This window comes from Amia ocellicauda, chromosome 9 (genome assembly GCF_036373705.1).
Source record: "Amia ocellicauda isolate fAmiCal2 chromosome 9, fAmiCal2.hap1, whole genome shotgun sequence".
NCBI classification, from domain to species: Eukaryota; Metazoa; Chordata; class Actinopteri; order Amiiformes; family Amiidae; genus Amia; species Amia ocellicauda.
In genome coordinates, this window is record NC_089858.1 from 3,392,578 (window position 1) to 3,412,790 (window position 20,213).

Below are 20,213 nucleotides of genomic sequence, written 5' to 3' on the forward strand. Positions count from 1 at the left end.
CGGCATGGAAAGCGACTGATTGGACGCTGAGGGGCGGGGGCGGGGCTCCAAGAACTACTACGTCATTCCCAGCTTTTATGTTTATTATAGTGCAAAACGTGAGCTTGTGTTTAATGCAAATAAATAAAAACACTAAGATCATATACAAAATTAGAATGCATACATTTGATTAAGGTTAATTATAACTTAACAACAGAATCTATATTTTCACTAGTTTTTATAATAATTTTATAACATTTTCTCCCACACACACCAGGTTTGTTAAACTGTGTTAAACAGTTCTACTCTACAGCTCATGTCCACTGAATGTAATGAAATCTGCATGTTTTCCATACTAATGTCAATCATTCTGCATTCTGTTATCACACATATCACAACGATTTCATTTAATTTCATGATGACAATATTGATCCTGCCACAGACATGACACACATGACAAACTGTTTTCAAGACTACATTACTTTATGACTTTTTAATACACATTTAATTGAACATGAGGCAATCAAATGATTCAGTGCTCTAAATAACAAAATGCTCATCAAAATCCATAATCTGTATTCCTCCTTAACATCGGCATTCCTGAGCAATTTCAAAATCACTACATGCAACGCACTGAGATTTAGTAATAATCAGTCATGATGGGAATTAAACAATCTAGCAGTCTAGAACTAAGCAATGGTTTAATTAAACTCTGTTAACTTTTTTACATTTTTTGAGATGCATGAGATCCCAACACACACAAAGAGATCAAAAACAGAAAACAAAACAATATTTCACTGTTGTGGCATAGGATGTATGAGGAAGGTTTCATTGTTATCGCCTTGTTTTAAATCCACTGTACCACAACATGAACATATGTGCACTGATTTTGGGTACGATACATTTGGGTATATAATATTTATTAGTTGAAACAGTTCAATCACTTTGAACATGCTGTGCACTAGTAATTATCACTTCATCCACTTAGATACACGCATATGAGCGTGTCCTGCAATCTATTTGGTGTATAAATTTGCCTACTTACTGACAAAACTGAGAAGGAACTTAATACACTTTTCCTTTACCAGGAGTAGAATATAAATGTTAGCTTTTACCTTCCGGACTCCATAGTAATAAAACACTGGGTCTTTAAAAATTGACAATTTGTTTGGCATCTGCAAATTACAGACACTTCTTTAAAAGACATGACTTCAGATTAAGTCACTGTTTTCCCTTTGTACCAATGTAACACAGTGTGCAATAGAAAGATTCAAAAGAATTGTCCGTCTGAATTCCACTTCGAAATATCATTGCAGTGAGAGCATGAATGTTTTAGGATTGACAGCAGTCCACTCAAAAGAAAACAGAAGTCGATTTCAATGTCAAAGTTATCATATTGGATAGACAAAATCCACATCCCTGAGACAGACAGACAAGACTGTAAACAGAGTGTGGGAAGGTTTTCAGCTCCTGGTTTGTCGTTCACTTCTTCACACTCCATTCCCTCAGGATCTTCTCGGCAGCCCTCAGTGTGGAGTCCTCCTGCACAGCAGAAGAGACAGAAGAACAAATACTGAATGAGACTGACTGGTACTGCATGACACTTCACTGCCAGGTTGTACTGCGCAAGGGTTGAAACTTTACAAATATCACCCTGTAAGAGTTTTATTCAACACTACCCTCATGCAAGTTCTCACTGGTAATCATAGTGGTTCTGCATTTTAACATGGATAAGCTAAGGCTGTACCATAGTTTTCCCCCCTGAAATATGAATACTAGTAAAGCTGTCCATCTTTAAACCACCGCTCCCTTTCAAACCATCCCTATATTGCCAGTTTTCCCTGTTGAGCCTTTTGCTCCAGTGTGTAGCCATCTCCATCTATACCACCTGCTTTATAATGCCAACCCCACTAACTGCCATTTTGTGATGCGGTACAATGAGGGAGGACTGCAGTTATGAAGCATTTGAGTTATTGCTGCTGTTCTGTGGCGTCTGCTGCGCTCAAACCACAGCCTACCTTCACAAAGCAGAACCTGATGTAGTTTTCAAAGTCCTTCTGGTTCTCAGGGCTGTAAAAGGCAGACATGGGAATTGTGGCCAAACCCTGTGGAGACGCAAACAGAGAAATAGGTTTTCTTCCATGTTTCAGAACACAGTTTATTAAGTCCCCCCCCCCAACCCCCACCACCAGCTTCATTTACATCAGTTGAGACTTGATTAAAGCCAGTGGTTTCAATTTAGCCATCTCTGCCATAGGTCTTTATCCTTGGTTCTGGAGCCAAATTCCAGCAGGTTTTCTAGGCACCTGTTCAGCCCCAAGTCCAGAGATCCATTCACTGACCAAGTAACTGTACTTCCCTAATTGAGCAACAATTCAAGTGTTTCCAGTGTTTTTTTAAATTGTTGATTAAGAGTTATCCATAAAACTAGAATTGGAGCTTTCCAGGGCCAGAGAATAAGTCCCTCCAAAGGATAAAGAAAATATCCTTTTGTGCATAATTACGTATGTAACGTTAAAATATATATACAGTGACTGCCATGTTCCCACCTTGTTCCTAATCATCCATTTCACAAATCGATAATCGTACGGCTCATCTGTATTGTGCGGATCCTGCAGATCTACCCCTGGAAAATGAAAACAGGGTGGAGTTCAGCCGATCAGTCAGTGAGAGAAATCCTGTCACCTGGTAATTCTGAATTTAGGCATTGGCTTGAGTTCATCTAAAGCATTATTATTATTTTTATGTATGTATTTATTTATTTATTTCCAGGGTGACTTACATATATCCTGTAAAACTAAAGTGCAAAATTACAAATCAAGCATAATACAATTAGTTTCAAAATGACAGAAGTGCAGGTGAAATATACAGTTAATATGGAATACAAGTCATACATCGTAGTTCCAATAGGTAACAAGTGCAAACAAGAGGCATATAAAGTAATGACAACTAGCAAGCCTGAAAAATTGCTGATAGGTGTTAAAGGTTAACAGAGAAACAGACATGGGTTAAAGACCTCCATGAAACCAACCAGCACAAATGAGCGACACCACTTGTGATCAATTCAGTTTGTTGGGGTGCTAGGTGACATCATCGCTGATAATAAACAGATGAATATCTAAAAAACTATAACTGCGCTGATGAAAACAAATACGGCACAAACCGGCTCACACGCAGCACAAACGTAAGAGACTATTTTGGTGATCGCTTTATAACCTGAGACATAAAATAGCACAACTGTTTCTTTTAACAGCACAAACGCAGCACAAACCAATATAAATATTTCTGTTAATATTTTGAACACATGGGGTTCCAACTTCACGGAGGTCCTTTAAAGGCACATAGGGACATGGGATACAAACAGAAAATAAGCAACCCGAATTATAGAGTGTGTACAAGCAATGGGAATAGCACCCTCTAGTGGGTGTACCACATGCACATCCAGCACAGAGATCTTCTTCTGGAGATGATTGCAAGACTTCAGGGTGGGGGAGAACAAATCATAGATGAAAAGACAGGTTGAAAAAACAAACCGATTGTGGAAAAGTCTGCGATCATGAAGTAGCCCCCCTCAGGCATGATGGGCTGCATTCCCACGCTAACTAGAGAATCAGCCAGCTTCTTCCGTTTCCCATTGAGTGTCTGAGGCAGCTGGAGGATATAGCTTTCTGGTTTCCCATAATTCTCCAGTTCTCTCTGAAACAAGCGGGCCACAGCCTCCTGGACAACAGCAAATTAAAGCCATATCAAAAGAACAGGCAGAGATTGGCAGCATTCAAGTCTGACACCGGTTTTAAACCCACAGTGGAAAGTTCTTTAGGGAGTTAAAAAGCTTTAGAACTGATATTCTGTGTAAAGAATAAATCAAAGGCAAAATCCCATCTGTCTCAGCACAAAAGCAAAAAGCAGCCAATCATACAAAGGTCAGAAATGGCAATACAATACACCCTGCAGCTACTGTGAACTGTCACCGTTTTTATATGCTGCTCCAGTGAAATCCAGTGCAGTTGTACTCCAACCATTTATCAGATTGTTTATTTAAGTGTCTGACTGTTTGATCTTCCCTGCTTTTGAATTTGTCTCTTAAGAAAATTAATTGATCTACCGTTCTAGTAAAGGCCTGTGATTCAGCCCTGTGTGAGTCAATATGCTAATCCCACGCACTAGATAGGCCCTACGCTAGCCACATCAGCTGATCATGACATCTATACATGACATTTTGTAATCTCAGCTCAACAAACAGGAGTTTGACTGGCCAATCTGTCCAGCAGTGTTACCTGAGGTGTAGTCGGACAATTATACACAGAAACCACATGGACAGATTTTACGTGTTTCAGAATGGACTCGGGACCGATTGCCCAGCCCACCTAGAATACAAATAAAAACACAATGCAGATGAGAGTTAATTAATTTGATGTACAATAAAAAGCGCACACACATATATGCAGGACACACATACAGACATGACATCATCTTCTCAATTAGATGCATTTCAGAAAACATTACAGACTGTTAATAAGGGATGCTTATCAAATATATTTAGACACTTATAATTACAGCAGAAGAAGGTGTACAAAAACAACAGAATTTGACCTTCAGTCCGGTGGCGCTGAATGTTTTCCCTGCACTCCCGATCGTGATAGTCCTCTCCCACATTCCCGGCAGGCTGGCTGGACAGAGACACAGCAGAGAGCAACTTTCACACCAGCTTGCACAGTCAGGTCAGTATAGATGGGGCAAAACACGATTGTCTCTGTCCGAGCCCCTCTGCAGTGAAGAAGCCTTTTTCTGGCGGCTCACCTATTTTGACGTGCTGCGCTCTGTCGTACATCAGCCCCTCACAGACCTCGTCGCTTACGCAGACCACTCCATGTTTAACACACAGGTCCGCTATCACCTGCAGCTCCTCCCGCTTGAACACCTGAGACAGGGACAGGGCCAGTCAATCCTGCACCGGGGCTGCAGCAGCCAGAACATTTCACACAAGACACTCAGGACACGGCACTATAGAAAGCTGGACGATGACGTCGCTCGCTACCTTCCCCAGAGGGTTGTTGGGCGTGTTCAGCACAATGGCTTTAGTGCGCTGGGTGAATTTACCGGCCAGCTCCTCTGGATCCAAAGCCCAGTGACTGCTAGACTGGAGCCCCTCCGGACCTGCTTTCTAAGACAGAAACACAACAGGCAGTCAGACTCTACAGGACATATGATCCCTGATATAACTAGTTGGGAAAAGTACCAGCAGGACTTACCGGTCTCAAAGGCACAAAGACTGCACGTCCACCGGCCATCTTCACCATTGACTCATACCAGCCACAGGAGGGGTCAATAATGATCACCTGGGAGCCACAGAGAGCTACAGTTCAGCCATATCATCTGAATGATACCTGCATCACTCACAGAAACCTTATATAGCTACATCTGCAAACTCTTAAAGCCCATACATATTTTTCATTGTTTTTCAATAACTGTCAAAGTTTTTAATACCATTTCTGCGTTCACAGTCTATAGGGTAATCTTGTGTTGAGTCAATGCCTTAATCTGGAGTTATAAACTGATAAACATAAAGTAGTATTTATTTTTAGGAGCAGTAAGATATCTGGCCAGTTAAAAGTTGTACCCCATTTTGAGAGATACACAAAACATGTGTATTGTCATCCAGTTGTGCATAGTTAATACATAATGAAATTATAGCAGTCCTTTTTGACATCTTCACAGTTTCATTTGCCAGACTACACTCTTTAGCTCCACACAAAAAACAGAAATTCAATCTTCAGGTGGTGTTGTTTCTACACATCCACATAAAGCAAATGTCAGATGGGAGACCCACTCTACCTCATCTCCTTCGTCCACCAGGGCCTGAAAGGTGTAGTGGAGAGCCTGGTAGGCCCCCACAGTGACCAGGATGTTGTCCTGGGGGTCAATCTCCTGGCCCAAACTCCCCTGAAAGAACTGGGCGAGGACTTTCACCAGCGCTGGGTGGCCCTGTGACACATAGCCAATCATTCATGGATGGTTTAATAGTTTAACTATATTCTCTCCTTCCAGCTTAATACCAAATCCTAAAAGAATTGTGGAGTGCCATGACAGACAAGATTTATTTATTATAAAACAACAAAAACAGTTACTTACTTAAAAAGAAGTAAGACTTGATGATGATGTCAATGATGTGTTAATTGACGAACAAGGTACGTTGCATCCCTTTGATATATGCACTGATTTCAGTAGTGTGATTATTACTGATTATGATCATTACAATTAATGAAATTGTGAAATCAGTTTTCTTTAAATCTTGAGTTTACACCTCTGTAAATGCATGCTTATTAAAGCTACATTTTATGGCAGATATGTGAGGTTTTATGGATTGAGCAGCTTGCTAATGGTGAAGTTTTCTTGCTTTGCCAAAACAAATGGTGATTGCTTACAAAAGCGTGGGTGTACTGATGCTGGGACCAATCCCCACTGACAGCTTGACCAAGAGCTTCCCTCACAAAGTCCGGGGGGCAGTAATCTGGGTAGCCCAAACTCAGGTCCACAGCCTTGTAGTCTGCGGCCAGTTTAAAAATCTTGACCCTGTCCAGGACACACACACACACAGAGATCTATTTTGTGGACAAGGACAAACCAGACATTAAAATATGGAAAAATATATGTTTTTTGGAATACAATCAACATAATTACCAAAGAGCTGTGGTAATTCCCTCGACCCGGCGTGCGTGGAGTTTGCGTGACATTCTCAACTATAAAAAAAAATAGAACAGACTTTTAAAATACCAACCTCCAGTTAAATATTTTACTTTTTAACTTTTAATTCTTAACTTAGTTTGGCAAGTTCCTCTTCAGTAATACTTAAATATTTTGTCTTTTCTCAACATTAATTTATTTCTACTGGTTTAAAAACATCAATTAAAAACATTACCTCATAACAATGTAAGATAAAGGGGCATGCATTCAGGGGATTATCGCCTCTTATTCCTCACCTCATCAGGTGCAGAAAAGCCAACATGATATCTGTGATAAAAGTGATCTCTGTCGGTTTAAGTTGGTGACCATGTGACAACTCCCTGAGCGCGTGCCTTGCTGTCACGTCACCATATAGGCTCGACTGACATTTATATAAAAATGCATTTGTAAAGTCCGGACCCTACCTGACTTGTAAGGATTTGGCCAAGTATTTTCCTGCCATGTTGACACTTGCCCGTCAGCATGGCACCGGTTCTGAGCATGGTCAGATATAAGCAGATATATCACACTGGATAGAGACAGACGGACAGACATGGACGGGTTAATATAACTCAGAACTAATTTCGATTTGATATGTAACTGTGGAGGACACGACAGTATATAAACACAGACATTAGTAAAACCCTAATTCAAACAACCACAAAAGTCAGATATTAAAACTACATGATACAATCATAGGCTATTATAATTGAAATACTATCAAAAGAAAGTGTTGGCAACAAGTACCTGGTATTTGACTGGCGTGTTAATCAGCTGATCAGCACTGCAGAACCGACGAAAAGGATGCTTTAGTGGAACTTCAGTGTGCAGCTTGTCCTAGAGTTCGGATCCTGTCCTGTGGTCTGCATAACTTGTAATAGTTTACTAAACACCGATGAACAGACAGAGGAGTCGCACCAATCATTAGCAGCCCTTCAGGGGCCCACAAGGTCAAGTTGCAACTGAGGACAGAGCAGCGTGACAGTGATTGGGACAGTTTGGAGGAGGGGAGCACAGAGGCCCGCGGTGTGGAGACAACAGAGGAGTGATAAGGAATGTAGAAGATATTAACATGTGTCTAATGAACAATGTGCCATCTTTACCACAACAGTACAATTGCACCACAGATGAGATAGCATAAATGTGAAATCCCCACGTAGAAAAATGTGTTTTCTTAATTTATGAAAAAATTCACATTCATAGGTTCACTTTGATTTATCCATACTGTACATTTTGTAACTCTATATATACTCAGCAAAAAAAGAAACGTCCCTTTTTCAGGACACTGTACTTTAAAGATAATTGTGTAAAAATCCAAATAACTTCACAGATCTTTATTGTAAAGGGTGTAAACAATGTTTTCCATGCTTGTTCAATGAACCATAAACAATGAATGAACATGCACCTGTGGAACGGTTGTTAAGACACTAACAGCTTACAGACGGCAGGCAATTAAGGTCACAGTTATACAAATTTAGGACACTAAAGAGACCTTTCTACTGACTCTGAAGAACACCAGAAATGTGCGGGAACTTGCAAGTGCCGGTGGAAGAGTGGGGTAACATCTCACACAAGAACTGGCAGATCTGGGTCAGTCCATGAGGAGGAGATGCACTGCAGGACTTAACGCAGCTGGGGGCCACACAGATACTGACTGTGGCTTTTGATTTTGACCCCCCTTTGTTCAGGGACACATTATTCCATTTCTGTTAGTCACGTGTCTGTGAAACTTGTTCAGTTTGTCTTAGTTGTTGAATCTTTTGATGTTCATACAAATATTTACACATGATAGGTTTGCTGAAAATAAAAGCAGTTGAAAGTGAGAGGATGTTTCTTTTATTGCCGAGTATATGTAGCTGTATTTATACATGCTGGGGTGGATATGTTGGTTTGATATATGTATTAGATTGTAGCCAATAGAGCATTTTAAAATATTTTTCATATGATCTTATCATCTGAGTAATAACCTCACTGAACTTTACTGTTGTGCCATACAGATGGGCAGAGCTCATTTAAAATTAATTGAGGAGCAAAGAAAACCAAACAATGATTCCAAGCTGGGTCTGAACAAGGCACAGAAGTGAAACCAAAGAAAGCAATCCTCGCCCACAGCGCTGCATGTGATGATAAATGGTCCAGTTAGTTTATGCTGTGTGTCACCAGCTGGTCTACTTCAATTCTTTCTTGCAGGCTCAATTACACATAGAAAGCGTATCTCATGAGCCTGTCCCTTTATGGGCTCTGTAGTAAAAACATTTGAAAGCTTAAAGAAATAGATCACTCACTCTCTGCCTTTCCCTTTTCCCAAATGATTTTCTGCTCACCCCGGAGAAATGGATCTTATTAGTGCTTATTGCTGCTGATGCGGGACAGTGCCCTGTCTAGATGCCAAATATATTATATTCGCACCATTGTTGCACCAACCCATGTATGAGTTTCAGCTTTGTGTATCGCTGCGCAGAGGACAGGTGCAGTAGTTCTGTGTAGCTGATTTTTAGAAAAACATTTTCATCCAAGGCCATAGAGAGAACAGAAGACAGAGTTTGGGGTTCCTCACTGACGTCAAGTTGTCCAGCAGCCAAAGTGAGTCTTCTTCAATATGATAGTATGTTGTTTAGAAAAACTTTAGATGTGTCTTCCCGACTGGCCATCTCTGGAGCATTTCGCTGTAGCTGAATATTTTGGTATTATTTTAGTTAAATCAAGCCCGGAGTATTCCTTGTCCGCCTATCTATTGAGGGAGTAAAATTTCTCCCTATCACTGTAAAGTTCATCCCCTTGAAATAACCGGCTACAAGTGCACATACAATTACACACAATAATGGTTAGCAGTAATTCATACAGCATAACCATTGCATTCATGAAATACATATAACCAAGATCAAAATATCAAACCTTTGTGCTTTCAGGATTTCAAAGTTTCAGACATCTTTAAACAACCACACTGAAGTAGATTAAAAAAATACTTAATTACCTTTTTGACTTTATTTGATCTTGAGGCAATGGAATAATTGGTTGTGTGCGGGGATAGGCATTTGAAAGGTTTGCAATATTTGAATTATAGTATTTTTTTCATTTTTTAATATTAGATTTTTGTGTGGGGGGTCTCCACTGAGAGCGGGTGGGTAGGGTTGGCGGGGGGGGGGGTGCCAGATAATGACCACATTTTCAAAAGTAGAAACCGGGACATTTTGGAAAAAATAATAATAAAACAAATCACATCACTTAAAAATATGGAATTGGTACAAATAAAATTGAAAAAAAAAAGTTAATTTCAACATATATCCTTAAGAACAACTATTACATTCATATCGTTTTATGAATACACCAGCAACACATAACTTACTCAAACCATTTTTAACAAATTCAGTGTTAAATGAATCACACGTCTATAACATCAACTTTTATTCTGTATGGGATTCCTTTAAAACAACATGCCCTGACACCTCTGTCAATGGATCAGCTAGTGATTGTATTCATTGCGAATTTTTCAACAATACTTGAGCATCTGCCTGTCATTTGTCGGTACAGCGGGACGTTTAAAATCCGGGACTACGTACGGTCACCCTAGTGCCAACGGCATGGGGGGAGGGGGGTGGTGAGTGAGTGTGTGTGTGTGTCTGTGTGCTAAAGGTATGGTGTGATTTCAAATGTCACAACCTTAGGATAATGTCACGGAGATTTAGATTTCTTTTTAGATTTAATTTAGATAAAGGTTTTTCACTTTTTAGAGACTGAGACTGAGGGACCTGAACCTTTTCACCCTGGAACAGAGGAGACTACGTGGGGACTTGATCCAAGTCTTCGAAATCATGAAAGGCATCGACCACATCAAACCAGAGGAGCTTTTCCAGATCAGCAGGGACACACGCACCCGGGGACACAAATGGAAATTGGGCTTCAAGGCATTCAATACAGAAAACAGGAGACACTTCTTCACACAGAGAGGCGTCACAATCTGAACAAACTCCCCAGCGATGTGGCTGAAGAGACAATTTGGGAACATTCAGAAACAGACTGGATAGGATCCTTGGATCACTCGGTTATTAATGGACACCAAACGAGCACGATGGGGCGAATGGCCTCCTCTCGATTGGACAATTTCCTATGTTTTTATGTACTAAAAGCACCACATGTGAATCCATATTCTTCCTTACGCACACGCCAAAATCCCTACATGCAACGCAGTGAGATCTGAAATTATTGGTGGGTATGAAACAATCTAGCAGACTAGAAGCCATGGTTTAATTAAACTCAATTTTTTCTAGATGAGATTCCAACACACATAAACAGCTCAAAAACAGAACAATATTTCACTGTTGTAGCATAGGATGTATGGGGAAGGTTAAATGGTTTTCAACCTTGTTTTAAATCCATTGTCAAAGAACTGTCCATCTGAATTCCATTTAGAAAAATCATCGCAGTGAGTGCATGATTGCTTTAGGATTGACAGCAGTCCAATCAAACAGAGGTAGATTTCAATGTCAAAATTATCATACTGAACAGACATAATCCCCATGCCTGAGCCAGACTGACGACACTGTAAACAGAGGCCAGAGTCGTCTTCAACAAAAATAAAATCACTTTTAAAAGCAGGTGTATCCAGTATATTTCGGAGTACAAACCAAGCTCTGCTACAGTAGTGAGAGTGATGTTCATTCTAAACTATTCTGAATCAACCCACTGATGCACATTAATGGGTTGTTACTATTGTCCATTGGCTCTTACTTCCACCATTTCAAGACTGGCCACGGCCCTGCTGCTAACAGGAGCATGGGAAGGTTTTCAGCACCTCGTTCACTTCTTCACACTCCATTCCCTCAGGATCTTCTCGGCAGCCCTCAGTGTGGAGTCCTCCTGCACAGCAGAAGAGACAGAAGAACAAATACTGAATGAGACTGACTGGTACTGCATGAAACGTGACCATTTTGTGAGGCCAGTCTTGGTGGTACAATGAGGGAGGACTGCAGTTATGAAGCATTTGAGTTATTGCTGCTGTTATGTGGCGTCTGCTGCGCTCAAACCACAGCCTACCTTCACAAAGCAGAACCTGATGTAGTTTTCAAAGTCCTTCTGGTTCTCAGGGCTGTAAAAGGCAGACACGGGAATTGTGGCCAAACCCTGTGGAAACACAAACAGAGAAATAGGTTTCCTTCTGTTTCCGAACCCAGTGTGGCTGTAACTGCCTCACAATGATGTACAAATGATCACTTTCTAAAGGTGTCAGTTTAATGAATAAACCTGTGCTTGTCTGTGCTTCATGCTGCTTGAATCTCAGAATGAACTCTGAAACAGGCAGCCCAGCCTCAGAGACCGTATCAATAATAATAATTATTATTATTATTTATTTCTTAGCAGATGCCCTTGTCCAGGGTGACTTACAGAATATAATATTATATTGCAGAGCAATATAATACAATAATACAGTTCAGTTCAATGGGTAATACATTTTACAAATTCCAATTTACACACGTGTATATGAGATCTACAGTATAATATATACAATATATAAGGTCTTACATCCTAGTCTGTAAAAGCTGATGAGTGCAGACAAGATGTTAAGTCACAGTCAAGGCCAAGGGAAAGGGAGCATAGGGGAAATGTAAATAATTCTTCACAAAGTCATCAGACTATGTATAACGCAATCCTCAAGCTAGCTTTCTCTCCTGATCACTGGGATAGTGCCTAATTTGAACCTATTCAACCATCGCACTTAATTGGAATAATTTAATATTTGTTATTTATGAACGATAAATATTGCAATTTAAATTATTATGTGTTGCTGATATACAACAGCATATTATCTAATGTAGTTTTACATTATCTAGGAACATGTAGGAAACATGTTTGCAATACATATATGATTGACTATCTTGCATAGATTGATACAAACGGGTGACAAATTAAAGGAAAAACCTGAATAAATGAGTGGAGCAACACAACGAATGCAGATGCTTCCAATCAAGTGTACTGCATTATACAATTAAGCAATTAACATCCTATCATGCTCTGGGGTATGTATACAAAAGCTGAGCAGGCCCAGCTGACCTGGATTTTGGATCAAGATGTCCAGAGGAAAGGATCTAAGTGACATTATTGGGGAATGAATGGCAGGAGCTTCAGTCACAAAGACACTCAACTGGTTCGTGTTTCAATAAGAACAGTGACTAAAGTTACATCAGCATTTAGATCTATGGGATCTATGGACATCAGTAAATAGGGCTGGACATTGTGGTCGAAAGTGAACATTCGATGACCGTGATGCTCATGCATTATGCAGTATGTAAGCAAAAACAGAAGAGCAACTCTGTCTTTGACTGAGGATCTCAATGCAGGACGTGATCAGACTGTGTCAGCAAGAACAGTTCGTCGAGAACGACACAGAGAGGATATTATAGCACGGCTGCAGTGCATGAACCCCTCATTACAAAGACAAATGCACATGTGAGAGTTCAGTGGTGCAAAACCATAGGCACTGGTCTACAGAGATGTGGAAAAAAGTGATCTGGTCAGATGAGTCATCCTTCACCATATTCTCAACAAGTGGGCGAGTGCATGTGTGGGACACCAAGAGAACGGGACAGGCCTGACTGCTGGACCCCTACAGTGAGGGGGTCCGGAGGCTCTGTTATGCTGTGGGGGGCATTTTCCTGGCATGGTTTGGGTGCACTTGTCCCCTTAGAGGGAAGGGTCACTGCAAATCATTACAGTTATTCTGAGTGATCACCGTTATCCTATGGTGACACATTTCTCTCCTGATGGGAGTGTCTCTTCCAGGATGACAATGCCCATCCACAGGGCACGAGGGTCACTGAATGGGGTGGTGAGTATGAAAATGATGTGAATCATATGCTATGGCCTTCGTAGTCACCAGATCTCAACCCAGTTGAACACCTATGGGAGATTCATCAAAACCCCAAATGAGGGAATATCTTTTGGAAGAATGGTGTTCATCCCTCCAGTAGAGTCCAGAGACTCGTAGAATCTGTGCCAAGAGCATTGAAGCTGTTCTGGGGCTCGTGGTGCCCAACACCTCACTGAGACACTGCATGTTGGTTTTTCCTTTAATGTGTCACCCGTCTGTACATATGTGTGTATCGAGAGAGATATTCAACATTCTGACATTAGGTGTTTGAGACCAAATTCAATATTTACTAATAATGCAGCAGAGTCAATATTTAGCTCAGTTGTGCCTGATCTATTGTAATGAATCGAGCTCTACTGGTCAAGCGTCTTGTGAGAGTTATTTAATTGAGGAAAACCAAGTCTAACTATATAAAAGCACTACACAGCATTGTGACCACCATGTTCCTACCTTGTTCTTAATCATCCATTTCACAAATCGATAATCGTACGGCTCATCTGCATTGTGCGGATCCTGCAGATCTACCCCTGGAAAATTAAAACAGGATGGAAGTCAGATATTGTACAACACAGCCGATCAGTCAGTGAGAGAAATCCTGTCACCTGGTAATAATAAGACGTGCTTTAAATTGCTTGGAGATGCATACAGAGTAGGGGTCTCCAGCCCTGCCTGGCCATAGAGAACCACAGGCTTCGGCAAATCTTAAGGAACAAAATAAATGACGCCTAAAGAATCTGAAAGGTTGGAGACACTGGCACTAACTTACAGAAAATCAGCGATGTGTCTACACTGTATACGAGTTTCTTTTCATTTGGAGCCTCTACGAACAACTTGAAGCAGGAAGTGCAAGTAACTCTTTCATGCATGTTTATAAACCTGTACTGGATTGTTGAATTATTAAGCTAAACTGTCAATGAGAAAAAAACAACTATTGAATTAAACAACATCTTGTACAGCATGTTCAGTGAAAATGTTCTTCTTCCAGTGAACATTTCCATATGCATGTGAATAATCCTGCCTTTATATATAAACGTAGGGGAAAAGGTAAAATGATAGAAGTAAAGACAGGTTAAAAAAACCTCACTGATTGTGGAAATGTCTGCGATCATGAAGTAGCCCCCCTCAGGCATGATGGGCTGCATTCCCACGCTAACTAGGCATTCAGCGAGCTTCTGCCGTTTCCCATGGAGTGTCTGAGGCAGCTGGAGGAAATAGCTTTCTGGTTTCCCATAATGCTCCAGTTCTCTCTCAAAACCGTAGGCCACAGCCTCCTGGACAACAGCAAATTAAAGCCATAAAAAAAAAAAAAAAACAGGCACGGGATTGGCAGCATTCAAGTCTGGAGGAATGCTACAACATTCACAATGGAGGAAATGTGGCAGATTGTAATATCAGCTGATCATGAAATCAGGAGTTTGCCGTCCTGCGAGTTACCTGCGCTGCAGTTGCACAGTGATACACTGAATTCTGATGGACAGTTTTTAGGTGCTTCAGAATGGACTCAGGACCCATTGCCCAGCCCACCTAGAATACAAATAAAAATGCAGATTAGGGTTATACACTCACAAACACATATACACTGTATATGCAGTACATGTAAATAGACATTACATAATCTCAAGTCGTTGCATTTCAGAAAGCAGTATATTTGATAAAGATAAGGCGTGTTTATTAAATATATTTAGGGGCTTTTAATTACAGCAGAAACAACAGAATTTGACCTTCAGTCCGGTGGCGCTGAATGTTTTCCCTGCACTCCCGATCGTGACAGTCCTCTCCCACATTCCCGGCAGGCTGGCTGGACAGAGACACAGCAGAGAGCAACTTTCACACCAGCTTGCACAGTCAGGTCAGTATAGATGGGGCCAAACATGATTTGCAAAGTCGACAGAAAGTCAAATGAATGCACTAACTGGGATTCATATTTATATTCAAAAGTAAAACTAAGCAACAAATAGCAATCATTAATACACACCTGAACTGTCAGAGGCAATACAGAACTTTAAAAGCCACTTCTGAGCACATCAGCATGCCACATCTTTGGTTGCACGCTAAAAAGTAATGGATGCCGTGATTTCATCTGTCTGTGTCTTGAAGGATCTCAAGCGGTGTCCGCTTCACCAGCAGGGCTGAGTACCTTGTGCCCGACTCCCACCAAATACTGTCTGTGTGCCTCTGCAGTGAAGAAGCCTTTTTCTGGCGGCTCACCTATTTTGACGTGCTGCGCTCTGTCGTACATCAGCCACTCGTAGACCTCATCGCTTACGCAGACCACTCCATGTTTAACACACAGGTCCGCTATCACCTGCAGCTCCTCCCGCTTGAACACCTGAGACAGGGACAGGGCCAGTCAATCCTGCACCGGGGCTGCAGCAGCCAGAACATTTCACACAAGACACTCAGGACACGGCACTATAGAAAGCTGGACTATGGCGTCGCTCGCTACCTTCCCCAGAGGGTTGTTGGGCGTGTTCAGCACAATGGCTTTAGTGCGCTGGGTGAATTTACCGGCCAGCTCCTCTGGATCCAAAGCCCAGTGACTGCTAGACTGGAGCCCCTCCGGACCTGCTTTCTAAGACAGAAACACACAGGCAGTCAGACTCTACAGGACATATGATCCCTGATATAACTAGTTGGGAAAAGTACCAGCAGGACTTACCGGTCTCAAAGGCACAAAGACTGCACGTCCGCCGGCCATCTTCACCATTGGGTGATAGCAGTCAAAAAAGGGCTCAATAATGATCACCTGGGAGAAACACAGGGAGCTACAATGTCATCTGCATGATACCTACAACATCACTCACACAACCACCATTATTTCCTTCTAGAGCTAAACAGCTTTCACTTTTCAAAATCAACATCATCGTTTTTTAATACAATTTCTGCATCTGCTAATCAAAGTCAGTTTCATTAACGATGAGCTCTTCTGCTTCTCTTGAACAAGGATTGATCTGTCTGCACAAGTACCATCCTGTTACATCACTGCATCACAAATCTAATGGATGATGTTGCTTGGAGTCAATGCAATAATCTGGAGTTACAGACTGATCAAATTAAAGTAGTATATATCTGTAGAAAAAAATTCTGACCAGATCAAACTTGCACCCCTTTTTTAGAGATAAAAACACAACATCAAACAATGTTAAGAATACTAATTATATGGTCTATGTTGTCAACTATGCAATTTCAATGCTGAATCTGTTTGGTATCCCTGTTCAGATCTCCTGCATACATAATGAAAATACAGCAGTCCCTTTTGACACTCTTTAGCTCCACACAAAAAACAGAAGTTCAATCTTCAGGTGGTGTTGCGTTTCTACACATCCACATACAGGGCGGAGGGGCTCTGATCAGGCCGTGCAAAGCGAATGTCCTCATGTCAGACGGGAGACCCACTCTACCTCATCTCCTTCGTCCACCAGGGCCTGAAAGGTGCAGTGGAGAGCCTGGTAGGCCCCCACAGTGACCAGGATGTTGTCCTTGGGGTCAATCTCCTGGCCCAAACTCCCCTGAAAAAACTGGGCGAGGATTTTCACCAGCGCTGGGTGGCCCTGTGACAATTAACACATATCTGCTGATACCTTGAAAGTTTCACAGTAAAATACCATACTCTCTCCCTCCTGCCTAATACCAAATCCTTAGATTAATCTTCAGCACCTTAACTATTTCCCAGTTTTCATCTATGAATTTCCATCCTGTAATGAACTATACACCCTGTATTATTTACATTCTATCAGAAGCCAATGGTATTCACAAGGCAGTATTCTAAATCTCTAAATGTCTGCTAAGAGCAAGAAGTAATTACCCAGCAGTGCGTGAGTCTTCTCTGTTTTGGTTGCTACATATTTAATTAGTTAATTTAGACTTTTTACAACAATGCAATGAAACAGTGGCGCTTGCACGATGTTTATCAGATTAGAATGTCCCAATTTTGAGCTCTTGATATGTTTGGTGTTTATATTAGGTTTAATATTAGATTCAAGGCTAGATATAAATAATCAATTGTTCAGTTTCTGTCAATCAGGGATGGAAATAGTCCTCCCACCTATTAGCTGGATTATTAGCTGTACAGTTAATATGTGTTTTGTTCATTTTTTTACTATGCAATGCAAGAAAAACATGGACATGATTGCTTACAAAAGCATGGGTGTACTGGTGATGGGAGAAATCCCCACTGACAGCTCGACCAAACGCTTCCTTCACAAAGTCGGGGGGGGAGAAATCTGGGAAACCCTGACCCAGGTTCACAGCCTTGTAGTCTGCTGCCAGTTTAGTAAACTCCACCCTGTCCAGGACACACACACACAAAGCATAAAGACACTGGATCAGTTCACTGTTTAACAGAGTAGATTTCAATGGGTAAATGATCAAACCTTAGGATAACATTCAGCAATGGGAAAAACACAGAGGACACAAGTGAAGGGAAAATAAATAGGTTTTGGAAATTTGATAAATAGCTTAATACAATTAAAATAATTACCAAATATTTTTGTCCACTCCCTCAATCCGGCGTGCATGGAGTTGGCGTGACATTCTCAACTAAACAAACAATTAAAAAAAAAAAAAAAGATTGGTTGATCAATTACTGGTTAAATACCTGACTATTTAACTACTATTAATTCTTAACTTAGTTTGGTATTCTTCCTTTTCAGTAGTAGTAACAGTAGTAGAATGCAAATATTAATATTACACTATTTTGCTAACTTCAGTTCCCGAATTCTGCGTTTGTTTTATTATTATTATTTTAGGAGAAGTGGGTGTTCGTTTTGAGATGGTGAAAGGTTTATGAATATGACACCAGATCAGTCTGGAGATGTCCTAAAACAAATTCCTACCACATAACATACAGGCTATGGTGTGCTGTGATAGGTAAGAAGACATGCATTCAGCAGATTATCATTATCATTTATTAAAAAAAAGTAAACCTACATGTATCATTAAAAAAGAGGTAAGACGTGTCAATGATGTGTTAACTGACAAAAACATTACACCGCCTTTATCTTGATGCAGGCACTGAGTTCAGTTCTATGGTAATCACTGTGAAACTTGATATCTTTAAATCTGAAATTTGGATCTGCTCTGTTAAAGGTAATCAAGATTACACTTTACTTCTCTTCTTTTTGAGGTTATATGGATGCACAAGCAGCTTACTCATAGTCAAGTTTAAATCCTGCATGTTCTTTCAATGTATTCTTTTTATCATCTAGGCTCACATCCAGTTCAAGACTTTGACGCTCACCTACCGTTGTCTTGACCAGACTGCACATATCTACCTTCAGACCCTGATTTCTCCTTACACTCCCTCCAGATCTGTCCGATCCTCCTGTGCCAGAAGACTATCATTGCCCCCTCTGCCCCCCCACTCCCTTTTCTCCTTTTCAACCTTTGCCCCTGAGTGGGGGAATGATCATCCCACTGAGGACAGGACCGCACAGACCCTGACCACCCTCCAGCGTTAACTCAAGACACATCTGTTCAGACTGGACCTATAATATAGCAGCTCATCCTGTAATTGTGCAGTTTATACAACTATGCTACTGCTTATTTAGAAGTTCTTAGATCTGTTGTTTTACTGTGATTTCTCCTCCCTTAAGCTCAAAGCTGGGACTTTTATACCTGCACTTGTTACTTCATAGAACTAGGATGTGTATGCTCATTGTAATTTGGTTTTGATGTCACTACTGCCCTTTTGTAATAGCCTACTTCTATTTAATGTTGTACTGATTTGTATTACTGCACTTCTGTCATGCTTACATTGCTAATCGTGTAAACTATAAGTCGCCCTGCCTGAGGGTGTTTGCAAATAAACAAATAAATGATGATAATAATATAATCATAAGAAACACAGTGACCCGTTTCAAGTCAGCAGCACGAAAAACACAGCATTTAACAGCAAGCGCAAATCAATGAGTCTATCGATTGATTATTGGGAATCGCCTGCAGTGAGATGTAGCGCTGCCACCATGTGTCCACCCGTGTGACGTGTCCCTGTCCTCCTCCTACCTGACTCGGCACACAGTGCCGCAGTGTTTTCTTTCCGCTTTGACATTTGAGAATTGAAGCACTTCTGAGCATGCCCAGATATTAGGACGGGGCAGCGGTTTTACTAGAGAGAGACAAACACAGACAGGCATATATAATAGGGCTATACGGCAAAACCTCTATCCGAGTATACAATTATACACAGCGAGTCTAGGAAGTTTAAACACGATACTGGCAATTCAAATAGTAGCGACTCCGTATATTCTTACCTTAGGTTTATAACTGTGAACTGGATTCTCACCTGAACCCGTGATTTTAAATATAAATGTGCACGACACTACAGTATATACATACGGACGCGCAAGATTCAAAGTTGACGTTGGATCTCTAATTCAAACCTCACAAAAGTCAGATTTTGAAACAACATGAATCATGGATAGTTTATGGTTAAATACCAGTGGTAAATAAGGATACTGCTGCCACTAGCTATCCGACATAATAATAAACGTGACGTGAGAGATGGCTCAGCCATACAGCTCAAGAGCGCAGCAGTCAGCTGATCAGTGACGTGCGCACGGAACAATAAAAGCGATGCACCGCCGGATGTGCGCTGCGGCCTGCTCTCCGTCACTTCCTGCATGGGCGGGACTTACGCCAGCCGTCT

The 20,213-nt window shown here is 41.0% G+C and overlaps 2 protein-coding genes across 6 annotated transcripts; both read right to left on the bottom strand.

Moving 5' to 3' along the window:
* Nucleotides 1-882: 882 nt before the first annotated feature.
* LOC136758395 (kynurenine--oxoglutarate transaminase 1-like) lies at nucleotides 883-10,772 on the bottom strand. Its single transcript, XM_066712691.1, has 14 exons — nucleotides 7,450-10,772; nucleotides 7,128-7,231; nucleotides 6,661-6,719; nucleotides 6,405-6,552; nucleotides 5,815-5,964; nucleotides 5,232-5,318; nucleotides 5,018-5,143; nucleotides 4,780-4,900; nucleotides 4,573-4,649; nucleotides 4,257-4,346; nucleotides 3,513-3,699; nucleotides 2,529-2,605; nucleotides 1,998-2,084; nucleotides 883-1,521 (listed from the first exon to the last, which is right to left on the bottom strand). Exons 2-14 carry the CDS (start codon nucleotides 7,203-7,205, stop codon nucleotides 1,462-1,464), a joined length of 1,347 nt encoding a protein of 448 aa, XP_066568788.1. The 5' UTR covers nucleotides 7,206-7,231; nucleotides 7,450-10,772; the 3' UTR covers nucleotides 883-1,461.
* Nucleotides 10,773-10,925: 153 nt separating this feature from the next.
* Nucleotides 10,926-20,127, bottom strand: kyat1 (kynurenine aminotransferase 1). Of its 5 annotated transcripts, XM_066712692.1 has the most exons (14): nucleotides 19,819-20,125; nucleotides 19,571-19,673; nucleotides 18,048-18,106; nucleotides 17,705-17,852; nucleotides 16,969-17,118; nucleotides 16,227-16,313; nucleotides 16,014-16,139; nucleotides 15,776-15,896; nucleotides 15,289-15,365; nucleotides 15,002-15,091; nucleotides 14,652-14,838; nucleotides 14,018-14,094; nucleotides 11,737-11,823; nucleotides 10,926-11,559 (listed from the first exon to the last, which is right to left on the bottom strand). In XM_066712692.1, exons 2-14 carry the CDS (start codon nucleotides 19,640-19,642, stop codon nucleotides 11,500-11,502), a joined length of 1,341 nt encoding a protein of 446 aa, XP_066568789.1. In that variant the 5' UTR covers nucleotides 19,643-19,673; nucleotides 19,819-20,125; the 3' UTR covers nucleotides 10,926-11,499. The 5 variants fall into 5 exon arrangements, with proteins under 5 accessions (XP_066568789.1, XP_066568791.1, XP_066568790.1 ...); XM_066712694.1 differs by lacking the exon at nucleotides 19,571-19,673 and having other exon boundaries at nucleotides 19,819-20,127; XM_066712693.1 differs by lacking the exons at nucleotides 19,571-19,673; nucleotides 19,819-20,125 and adding an exon at nucleotides 18,811-18,914.
* Between the last annotated feature and the right edge of the window lie 86 nt (nucleotides 20,128-20,213).